The sequence below is a fragment of the Salvelinus fontinalis genome, chromosome 21 (genome assembly GCF_029448725.1).
Source record: "Salvelinus fontinalis isolate EN_2023a chromosome 21, ASM2944872v1, whole genome shotgun sequence".
Lineage (NCBI taxonomy): Eukaryota > Metazoa > Chordata > Actinopteri > Salmoniformes > Salmonidae > Salvelinus > Salvelinus fontinalis.
In genome coordinates, this window is record NC_074685.1 from 23,661,889 (window position 1) to 23,674,314 (window position 12,426).

Here is a 12,426-nt window from a genome sequence, read left to right on the forward strand (position 1 = left end):
AGGGTGTCATGTCAATGGCATGGATGGGTCTTCTACGGTCATATGTTGAGGATCCTTTGGCTTGTTACGGCTAATGTCACATGCTTGACTTCCAACTTTCTCACGAACATAAATTCAGATCTTGGCCGTTGCTGTGCACTCAAACCTGTTTTAATCATACATGACCGTAAAAGACCCATCCATGATTAAAAGAAGGTTTGAGTGCACAGCAACGGCCAAAATCTGAATTTATGTTCCTGAGAAGGTCTGGAGTCATGCATGTGACATTAACCCTGACAAGCCAAAGGATCCTCAACATGTGCTTGGACTGTATATGTAGCCAATTATGCTGCTCTTGCATTTGAACAGAATAGTGACTCATTAATTGTTGTCCCACTGAATATATACTGGATGTCAAACCTGACAGAAATATGCTCTCTGTTCGTTGATAAAAGGTGTCCATACTGAATAGAACAGTGACTAATGAGCTGTTGTCTTACCTCTGGCGTGGCTTGGGCCTCTCTTGCGTCCTGTGGAGGAGCTGTGTGTGACGTGTTGAAAGTGGGCGATCTCCATGGTCGTGTTAGGACGGAAACTCTCCTTAAACCGCTGCATCAATGCCTCGACCGTCTCCTGCTTGGGGTCAAGGGCTGTGGGGGGGACAAAGCAATGAGATGTGAGAAGTGTTAAAAGTTTTCACATTTCAAAAGGGTGGATACAAAGCGTGAGAAACAGACACTTGTATGTTGTAGATGCAAACAGGGAAGATAAAAGCAAACAAACACACTTGAATGAGAGCAGGTCTATGAAAACACTTTGTTCAGTAGTTTCCTCAACTTTCGTTTCTTTACTGGCTATGACTGAGGGCTTTAAGGTGCATTTGGAATTCAATGGTATACATCTTGGCAGTTACAATGTAAATTGCAAAGCCTAGTCACAGCAGATCAATTGGGCCATATTCAATGGGCTTCCCCTCGCCGCTCTGTCGAACACTTCAGTCATCCTAGTTCAACCTCTGAAAAAATAACCGTCATTAAATGTTGTCATGTTTAGCATGAAGAAGCAGTTGTGTAATTCCCGGCTGAAAATGAAAATACAACAGAAGCTTTGCCCTTTTTCAAAGTGTGTATCACCGCTGAATCAGGCGGTAAGAGGCAAAGCACAAAGGACTACAGATGAGAAAAGTTGGACAAGTATCTTTCCAGTTAATCTTTCAAAATAGAGCACTCCAGTTTACAATTGGTAATGGCATGGTTTGCATAGCCCCCCTTTGAAAATCAATATGAGATGGAGCAAGTGTGGATTGCAGTGTGGCCCAGGCACATTTCTACTTTCCTTCTACTAGGCAGAGAATCCCCAAACCCCGGGGGACTTGTATGACCCATCTAAACATGTTCTGCCCCATTTGTGCCACCGAGACAAAAAATGAGAGAGAATACTATTTCCGTTGTTTCCTCGGCACCAAAAAAAATCATAAAACGATCCCTAAAAAAACACAGAAGGAAGCGACTATTTATCTAGCGCCTCAATTACCAAGCAGTGTGCTGTTCCCCGATGGTTCACAATGCATCAAGAGTTCAATTAAAGTGAGATATGTAGACCTGAGAGTCTCTCGGAGGAACGATGATACGTCTGGACAAGGGCTATTTACTCCAGTGCAGTGTGTGGAGGAGCGGAGCAGCCCAAAGTAAGCGACAGAGAGGTTGTTCGGAGATGGATGTGGCCCGGCTCACAGCGGTATAGCCCACTCCACAGACAGGGTCATTTCTCAACCTCCCCCACTCTGTCAGTCTGTCTCTCAGGTGTGCTCACATCATGAATTATTATCGTACATCATTTTTCCGGGGACGCTCAGGGAATGCCAATGAGACTATAACGTGGAGTGCTAAAATAAAAAGTTGTAGAATAAAAGTCAAATAGCGTGAGAATTTGAAGTTATGATGAAGTTGGATATTATGTTTCCTTACTTGTAGTACAATGGAAACACTGTTACATTCATGTGTATGGTTCACTTAGTTTGTATAAGCTGACATTGTAATTTGCTTCCTCAAAAAGACAAGACTATGAACTGTCTTATTGGTTTCAAAGTATTAAAAAAAAGTAATATGGACTTGTATTATATAATATGAACCAGGATACCATTGTCCTTTAAAAGTACTTTTAAAACACATTTTACAGTTTCATTGCATAAAAATTATTTAATATGTGCATTAAAATATCAATTAAAAACAACTCATATCGTGCTTTGCTCTATGTTTTCCAGTTAGACGTGCTAAAACATCATCAGAATGTGATCATGACTTTAATACAACACATTTTCTCATAACACTAAAACTGCTTGGCCTTTCAGCCTATAAGTAGCCGCTAGAGAATGTTGAGAACGTTGCCGGGCGCGTCCTTTAGCATACGCATCAGATGCATATTGTCATGATGTTGCCTGCTTGGGTACTGCAAACCCCATCCCCCTCTCCCTGCCTCTCCCTTTCCACCACAACCCATGCGGTGATCACAGAGAGATGTCGTAAATTCCTGAGAATCCCCCCACCACAAACAGTATTAAGAGAGAGGGTAAACTTTCAGGACAAAGGAATTCTCTTCCACCTCACAGAACTTGGGGTACGAACATATTTCATATTCCTGCAAAAGTATGAAATATCGGTAAACAGTCCAGCTATGAACCGGTCCATTTGTAACCATGTGGGAAACTCATGTGAGACTGTGGGACCACATTACCATACCGCTGTTTATATAATAACCTCAGATATGAGGTTTACATCTGTGTGTTGTATAAAATGAATGAGTGAGTATGATACTGTTTGTATAATTGTGTAATATGATTTTGAACTGTTTAATGAAGAAAAATACAACTCCCTGTTGTATTTGAACTAAATCCAAGGACCGCCCTTGAGCCAGTTGGGTCAGAGACCATGGTACCACCCCTCTCTGCTATCTGAATAAAAGCCAACTTTAAGAAATTACCATTAGACCATGTTTATCCTCAATGGGGAGAACGAAGGTTGAATGTAACATTGCTGAAGTTTTAACCATACCACGTGGTTAAAACTCTTATACTAATAAGAACAAGTTTTGATATTGACTACTAGTCTGCAGCTAGGAATTCGGTATCATTGAACGCGAAGAAAGACATCCGCCGAAACAAGCATTCTATAACGAATGTCACTCTGAACAATCCACAATAACTACGACAGAAGGAGCTCCAACAAAACAAACTTCTCTCCGACGATCAAGACGACACAAACAATGAGCGTAAATATATATATATTGATTGCAATTGTTCCCGAATGAGTGAGCGTTCATGTGTAAGGATTAGCATGTCAATTGTTATAAAGAGTATACTCTGTAGTGACTTCTGAATCGACCCCCCATCCATCCCTTTTGTCTAACAAGCCGCCATGCCGGTTCAGCCCACTAGTGTCACGTTCCTGACCTGTTTTCTGTTGTTTGGTATGTGTTTAATTGGTCAGGGCGTGAGTTTTGGGTGGGTAGTCTATGTTATGTGTTTTCTATGTTGGGTTAATGGGTTGCCTGGTATGGCTCTCAATTAGAGGCAGGTGTTTGGCGTTTCCTCTGATTGAGAGTCATATTAAGATAGGTTGTTTCACATTGTTTGTTGTGGGTGGTTGTCTTCCATGTCTGTGTATGTTGCGCCACACGTGACTGTTTCGGTATGTTTGTTCGTTCGGTTTTTGTGTAGTCTGTTTTCCCTGTTCGTGCGTTCTTCGTGTTACATGTAAGTTCTTACGTTCAGGTCAGTCTACGTTGTTTTGTTATTTTGTAATCCTTCCAAGTGTTTGTTTTCGTGTTTCGTCGTTTGCTTTAATAAATCATTATGTATTCACAACCCGCTGCATTTTGGTCGAATCACTACTCCTCCTTTTCGGATGAAGAGGAGGAGGAATTCCGTTACAACTAGGGCATATTGCTCCCATCATTTCATGTAACTATTTTAAGTTTGTTTGTTTGTTTATGCATTTCTGTGAATTAATTAGTTAGTAATAAATAAATGATTTAAGACAATTGTTGTATGAATGACTCATAGTGAAGACTGGGTTGCAGATAATCAACGATTTACGACGTTTGGAATGAGACTGACGTGAGGTACAGTAAATAAATCATTAATCAGAAGACTATTGATCAGATATGAAAATATCTGAAAGGTTATATTGGGAAATTATAACTTTGTAATCTAATAACTTTCCCTGGTGCCCTCGAATTCATAGTTAATTAGTTACGTTATTACTCAAGTGATAGCGTAATCCCTAATTACAGGAATATTTTATAAAAACTATAAGTCTTCAATTTAACGATAAGCAAAGACACGACAATATCAACCCACAAGGTGCGCAAACATAAGCACCAAGGATTGATAAATATTGCATAAACAATGGTAAAGGATGAATTGCATGAAGAAATATTTGTGGAGATATATCTATTTCAAAATCGAACAATAGTTAGTAGTTCTACAAAGTCCTCGAGAAAAACATAAGCCTATAGCCTATTTTTGTTTCCCTTACAATAAACAATTACAGTGTAATCCATTTGATCAACTTTATTTGTAGATTTGATTAGTAATAGAGTTAGTAATTAAAACAGTTCAGTTAGCGCTTCTGACAAAGCAGAAACGAAAAATGTAATAATAATATAACCAGTCAGGTGAAATTATTTCACGCACCAGCGCATGAACAATTGTAACAGATCAATTGCATGAAGAAATAATTGTTAGAAATATAACGATGGCAAGAAATAAAAACAGTAATTTGTTGATTGTATCGGTCACTGTATTGTGCCCTTATGCATTAATTAATCACGTTTTGCCTGAGCAAGCCCCACAAACAAATCGGTTCCACTGTACAGTTTTCTTTGGCCTTGTTCCGTGTGCACCTGCCGACTTGACATTGTGTCTTCTTTTTCCTGAGTTGAAGCTGTGGTGCGTGGGGAAGAGGGAGAGTAGGAGGCGCTTCAGCCCCTAAATGACTCCAAATCCATACCCTTTCTGCCGTATGCCCCGCGGACATACAAGAGTGCAATAAATGCTTTGAGTTCATCCATAGACATGTCCCACGTACTGTTTTTTTTTCTGTGTGCATGAGCGACAGTACAATCTCTGATGTGCTGCAACTCTGCATGTCACATAAACAAACAAAACTGTAGAGTGTGCTGGCAATTTGTCTCTTTGTGTTAGCTGTAGAACCTGCTCTCTTATTACACTATTGTTCAATATACAATCATCCTCCTTACCCTCATCATTCAGATCATTGAAATTCAATCACCCCCTTCACCCACCACCTCCTCATCATTCAATTCATTCAAATGAAATTGTGAAGTCACATGCACAATTATCTGTTTCTATCTGGTTCCTATCGCCCATTCATCCATTGACGACATTCATTCAGTGAAGAGAGAGATGCATTAGCGCCTGGGTACCAACGCACTTCGGCTCAAATCAAATCAAATATTATTTGTCACATGTGCCAAATACAACAGGTGTAGACCTTACAGTGAAACGCTTACTTACAAGCCCAACTTCTTCGGGATCGGTGTCCCGTCCACGGGACGGTTGAGCTAACATAGGGTAGTGCGATTAGCATAAGGTTGTAAGTAATAAGACACTTTTCCAGGATATTCACATACCTGGCATTGGCAGAAAGCTTACATTCTTGTTAATCTAACTGCACTGTCCAATTTACAGTAGCTATTACAATGAAAGAATACCATGCTATAATTTGAGAAGAGTACACAGTTTTGAATATGAAAAGTTATTAATAAACAAATTAGGCACATTTGGGCAGTCTTGATACAACATTTTGAACAGAAATACAATAGTTCATTGGATCAGTCTAAAACTTTGCACATACATTACTGCCATCTAGTGGCCAAAATCTAAATTGCAGCTGGGCTGGATTAATCCATTATGGTCTTTCTCTTGCATTTCAAAGAGGATGGTACAATTTATTTTACAAAAGAACGTTTTTTTCTCTTTATATTATCTTTTACCAGATCTATTGTGTTATATTCTCCTACATTAAATTCACATTTCCACAAACTTCAAAGTGTTTCCTTTCAAATGGTACCAAGAATATGCATATCCTTGCTTCAGCGTCTGAGTTACAGGCAGTTAGATTTGGGTATCTCATTTTAAGCGAAAATTTAAAAAAAGGGGCGGATCCTTATTAACCAACAAGGCAGTTTTTAAAAAATCCCTTAAAAGATAAGAGATAAGAATAACAAATAATTAAAGAGCAGCAGTAAAGAACAATAGCAGGGATATATACAGGGTACAGAGTACCAGTACAGAGTCAATGTGTCAATGTGTGGGGGGCACCGGTGTACATGTAGCTCCGGGCTGAAGGGCCGCTCATGACTGAAGGGCAGCTCATGACTGGAAGTCAGCTCATGACTGGAGGGCAGCTCATGACTGGAGGGCAGCTCATGACTGGAAGGCAGCTCATGACTGGAAGGCAGCTCATGACTGGAGGGCAGCTCATGACTGGAGGGCAGCTCATGACTGGAGGGCAGCTCATGACTGGAGGGCAGCTCATGACTGGAGGGCAGCTCATGACTGGAAGGCAGCTCATGACTGGAGGGCAGCTCATGACTGGAAGGCAGCTCATGACTGGAAGGCAGCTCATGACTGCAGGGCAGCTCATGACTGGAGGGCAGCTCATGACTGGCGGGCGGCTGGCTCAGACGGCGCTGGGCAGACGGATGGCTCAGACGGCGCTGGGCAGACGGAAGGCTCAGACGGTGCTGGGCAGACGGAAGGCTCAGACGGCGCTGGGCAGGCGGGCAGACGGAAGGCTCAGACGGTGCTGGGCAGACGGAAGGCTCAGACGGTGCTGGGCAGACGGAAGGCTCAGACGGCGCTGGGCAGGCAGGCAGCTCAGACGGCGCTGGGCAGGCAGGCAGCCCAGACGGCGCTGGGCAGGCAGGAAGCCCAGACGGCGCTGGGCAGGCAGGAAGCCCAGACGGCTCTGGGCAGGCAGGCAGCCCAGACGGCGCTGGGCAGGCAAACAGCTCAGACTGCGCTGGGCAGACGGCCGACTCTGATGCGCACAGTAGGCCTGATGCGTGGTGGCACAGTAGGCCTGATGCGTGGTGCCGGAACTGGTGGTACCGGACTGGAGACACGCACCTCAAGGCTAGTGCGGGAAGCAGGAACAGTGCGTACAGGGCTCTGGAGACGCACAGGAGGCTTAGTGCGTGGTGCCGGAACTGGAGGTATTGGGCTGGAGACACGCACCACAGGGAGAGTGCGTGGAGGAGGAACAGGGCTCTGGAGACGCACTGGAAGCCTGGTGCGTGGTGTAGGCACTGGTGGTACTGGGCTGGGGCGGGAAGGTGGCGCCGGATATACCGGACCGTGCAGGCGTACTGGCTCCCTTGAGCACCGAGCCTGCCCAACCTTACCTGGTTGAATTCTCCCGGTAGCCCGACCAGTGCTGGGAGGTGGAATAACCCGCACTGGGCTGTGCTGGCGAACCGGGGACACCATGCGTAAGGCTGGTGCCATGTATGCCGACCCGAGGAGATGCACTGGAGCCAGACGCGTTGAGCCGGCTTCATGGCACCTGGCTCAATGCTCACTCTAGCCCGGCCAATACGTGGAGCAGGAATGTACCGCACCGGGCTAAGCACACGTACAGGAGACACCGTGCGCTCTTCCGCATAACACAGTGTCTGCCCGTACTCCCGCTCTCCACGGTAAGCATGGGAAGTGGACGCAGGTTTCCTACCTGACTTCGCCACACTACCCTTTAGCCCCCCCCCCCCCCCCCACCCCCCCCCCCACCCCAATACATTTTTGGGGTTTCTTCTCGGGCTTCCTACCGCGCTGTCGTGCTAACCTCATTCGCCGGTATCCCTCCGCACATTGCTCCATCGAATCCCAGGCGGGCTCCGGCGGGCTCCGGCACTCTCCCTGGGTCAACCAACCACCTGTTTATTTCCTCCCAAGTGGTGTAACCCAGATCCGGCTCCTGCTGCCGAGCTAGCTCCTCAACACGCCGCCTCTCCGCTTTTGCTGCCTCCAGCTCTGCTTTGGGGCGGCGATATTCCTCTGGCTCTGCCCAGGGTCCGTCCAGCTCGTCCTCCCATGTCCATTTCTCCTGGTCCCGCTGCTGCTGCTGCTGCCGCTGCTGCCTGTTGCTACGCTGCTTGGTCCGAGTTTGGTGGGTGGTTCTCTAACGGCAGCCTTCCTCCTCTTCGTCTGAAGAGGATCGTACCAAGACGCAGCGTATTCCGTGTTCAACATGACTTTAATAAATGAAAACAGTGAACACTACAACAAACAAAATAACAAAATAACAAACGTGGCTTACCGATACAGCCCTATCTGGTGCAGAGAAAACACAGAGACAGGAAACAACCACGCACAAAATCCCAACACAAAACAAGCCACCTATATATGATTCTCAATCTGGGAAAATGATTGACAGCTGCCTCTGATTGAGAACCATATTAGGCCGAACACAGAAACAGACAAACTAGACACATAACATCCCAGAGGCTGCTGTTCAGTCCTGCCGATAGAGTGTATAACCCGCCAGCTGTATGTTCTTAATGTCGTTGTTCAGCCACGACTCGGTGAAACAGAAGATATTACAGTTTTTAATGTCCCGTTGGTAGAATATACGTGCTTTCAGTTTGTCCCATTTTTTTTCCAGCGATTGAATGTTAACTAGCAGAATGGAAGGCAAGGGCAAATTAGCCACTCATTGTCTGATCCTCACGAGGCATCCTGATCTCTTTCCGCGAAACCTACGTTTCCTTTTCCAGCGAATCACGGGGATCTGGGCCTGGTCGGGTGTCTGTAGTATATCCCTCGCGTCCGACTTATTGAAGAAGAACTCCCCGTCCAACTTCAGGTGAGTAATCCCAGTTCTGATGTCCAGCAGCTCTTTTCGGTTATTAGAGACGATAGCAACAACATTATGTACAAAACAAGTTACGAACAACACGAAAAAGCAAACAAAATATGGTTAAGAGCCGATAAGATGGCAGCCCTACCCTCCGGTGCCATCTTGCTAATTTGTCGTGGCCCCTTAAGTTAGTAATAGCTGTAAAATTAAGAAAATGCAAAAAAACAGCCTCAAATACTTTTCTGTTTACGATAAAAAAAATATGACAACTGAGCAATATAAAATATTAATATTTAGGAAAAGTCAGGGCAGGAGCAGGGAGTTGCTATTTATTTGGAAGATGTTTATTTTATACAAAATCAATTGATAACCTTTTCATATGTGAGTTACAAATATCTCTAACGGTCGCCCCAGCGTGAGTTGTTCTATGCACGCTATGTCAGAATGCACTCACTGTTCTAAAATGTGATTATTACGCAACAGGACAGTTAACAGCCTGCTAATTATTAATAGACTGTTTCAACTTGTCAATTTCAAATAACGAGTTGTATTTTCTAACAACAGTTTGAATTGAGGTGTGTTTCGCCTCCTCATTAACTGACATAGAAGTAGCCCATTTCACAGTTGCGGACAATTTATGTTTGAGGCCTTACTGAGCCGGACCAACTTTTCCGAAGATGAGAGCCCTTGCCCATTTTTTCTGCACATCAAGTATGCAGACATGTGCACAGTCTTGCACTAACTGGCACATTTTCCATTGTTGTTTTAATTATAAATAATAGCTTTGCACATGTAGGCATTCCTATCAAAGTAAGTGCCTTATTTTCTGTATAACGTGTTGTCGTTTCTACTGTAGCATGAAGTATGTATGTCTGTATGTATGTACAGTACCAGTCAAAAGTTTGGACACACCAACTCATTCAACATTTTTTCTTTATTTATACTATTTTCTACATTGTAGAATAATAGTGAAGACATCAAAACTATGAAATAACACATATGGAATCATGTAGTAACGAAACAAACTGTTAAACAAATCAAAATATATTTCATATTGGAGATTGTTCAAAGTAGCCACCCTTTGCCTTGATTACAGCTTGCACAATCTTGGCATTCTCTCAACAAGCTTCATGAGGTAGTCACCTGGAATGCATTTCAATTAACAGGTATACCTTGTTAAAAGTTAATTTGTGTAATTTCTTTCCTTCTTAAAACTTCTTCGGGGTAGGGGGCAACATTTTCACTTTTGGATAAATAGCATGCCCAAATTCAACTGCCTGCTACTCATCCCCAGAATATAAGATATGCATATTATTAGTAGATTTGGATATAAAACACTATGAAGTTTCTAAAACTGTTAGAATCATGTCTGTGAGTATAACATAACTCATGTATCAGGCAAAACCCAGAGGACAAACCATTCAGAACTTTTTTGTTGTTGAGGTCACTGTCTTTTCAATGAGATTTCATTGGGACACCAGATTTCTAAGGGACTTGTTTGCAGTTCCTACCGCTTCCACTGGATGTCACCAGTCTTTGGAAATTGGTTGAGGTTTTTCCTTTGTGTAATGAAGAAGTACAGCCATCTTAAATGCAAGTCACTTGAAGTAAATTGTTTGAGAGAGGCACATTACCAGAAAAGTTGCGTCAGTTTGTTTTCTTTTTGTATTGAACACAGATCCTCCCGTCTGCAATTTGATCGATTATTAATCTTTAAAAATACCTAACGTTGTATTACAAAAGTAGTTTGAAATGTTTTGGTAAAGTTTACATGTAACTTTTGAGATATTTTGTAGTGACGTTACGCAAGTTGAAAGCTGTGTTTTTCTGGATGAAACACGCCAAATAAATTGACATTTTGGATATATATCGACGGAATTACTCGAACAAAAGGACCATTTGTGATGTGTATGGGACATATTGGAGTGCCAACAAAAGAAGTTCGTCAAAGGTAAGGCATGAATTATATTTTTATTTCTGCGTTTTGTGTCGTGCCTGCAGTGTTGAAATATGCTACTCTCTTTGTTTACTGTTGTGCTATCATCAGATAATAGCATCTTATGCTTTCGCCGAAAAGCTTTTTGAAATCTGACATGTTGGCTGGATTCACAACGAGTGTAGCTTTAATTTGGTATCTTACATGTGTGATTTAATGAAAGTTTGATTTTTATATCATTTTATTTAAATATGGCGCTCTTTATTTTCCCTGGCTATTGGCCAGGTGGGACGATTGCGTCCCACCTACCACAGAGAGGTTAATGCATTTGAGCCAATCAGTTGTGTTGTGACAAGGTAGGGGTGGTATACAGAAGATAGCCCTATTTGGTAAAAGACCAAGTCCATATTATGGCAAGAACTGCTCAAATAAGCAAAGAGAAATTACAGTCCGTCTTCACCTTAACACATAAAGTTCAGTCAAAGCGGAACATTTTAAGAACTTTTTTAATTTGTAATTTTATTTAACCAGGTAGGCTAGTTGAGAACAATTTCTCATTTACAACTGCGACCTGGCCAAGATAAAGCAAAGTAGTGCGACACAAACAACAACACAGAGTTACACATGGAATAAACAAACATACAGTCAATAATACAATAGAAAAAGTATATATACAGTGTGTGCAAATAAGGTAGGATAAGGGAGGTAAAGCAATAAATAGGCCATAGTGGTGAAATAATTACAATATAGCAATTAAACACTGGAGTGATAGATGTGCAGACGATGAATGTGCAAGTAGAGATACTGGGGTGCAAAGGAGCAAAATAAAAAAACAACAGTATGGGGATGAGGTAGTTGAGATAAGGCGGGGCTTTACCTAGCAAAGACTTATAGATGATCTGGAGCCAGTGGGTTTGGCGACGAATATGAAGCGAGGGCCAGCCAACGAGAGCATACAGGTCGCAGTGGTGGGTAGTATATGGGGCTTTGGTGACAAAACGGATGGCACTGTGATAGACTGCATCCAATTGGCTGAGTAGAGTGTTGAAGGCTATTTTGTAAATGACATTGCCGAAGTCAAGGATCGGTAGAATAGTCAGTTTTACGAGGGTATGTTTGGCAGCACGAGTGAAGGATGCTTTGTTGCGAAATAGGAAGCCGATTCTAGATTTAGTTTTGGATTGGAGATGCTTAATGTGAGTCTGGAAGGAGAGTTTACAGTCTAACCAGACACCTAGGTATTTGTAGTTGTCCACTTATTCTAAGTCAGAACCGTCCAGAGTAGTGATGCTGGACGAGCGGGCAGGTGCGGGCAGCGATCGGTTGAAGAGCATGTATTTAGTTTTACTTCAAGTGTAATTGCAAAAACCATCAAGCGCTATGATGAAACTGGCTCTCATGAGGACCGCCACAGGAAAGGAAGACCCAGAATTACCTCTGCTGCAGAGGATAAGTTCATTAGAGATTGCAGCCCAAATAAATGATTTACAGAGTTCAAGTAACAGACATCTCAACATCAACTATTCAGAGGAGACTGCGTGAATCAGGCCTTCATGGTCGAATTGCTGCAAAGAAACCCCTACTAAAGGACACCAATAAGAAGAAGAGACCTGCTTGGGACAAGAAACATAA

The 12,426-nt window shown here is 43.0% G+C and overlaps 1 protein-coding gene across 1 annotated transcript in view; it reads right to left on the bottom strand.

Annotated features, from left to right (window-relative positions):
• The window catches only part of LOC129818467 (astrotactin-2-like), a 433,204-nt gene that overhangs the window by 288,486 nt on the left and 132,292 nt on the right, over positions 1-12,426 (bottom strand). The window contains exon 4 of the mRNA XM_055874386.1: positions 480-629. Within this exon, the coding sequence (XP_055730361.1) occupies positions 480-629 (150 nt within the window). The remainder of the gene's footprint in view (positions 1-479; positions 630-12,426) is intronic.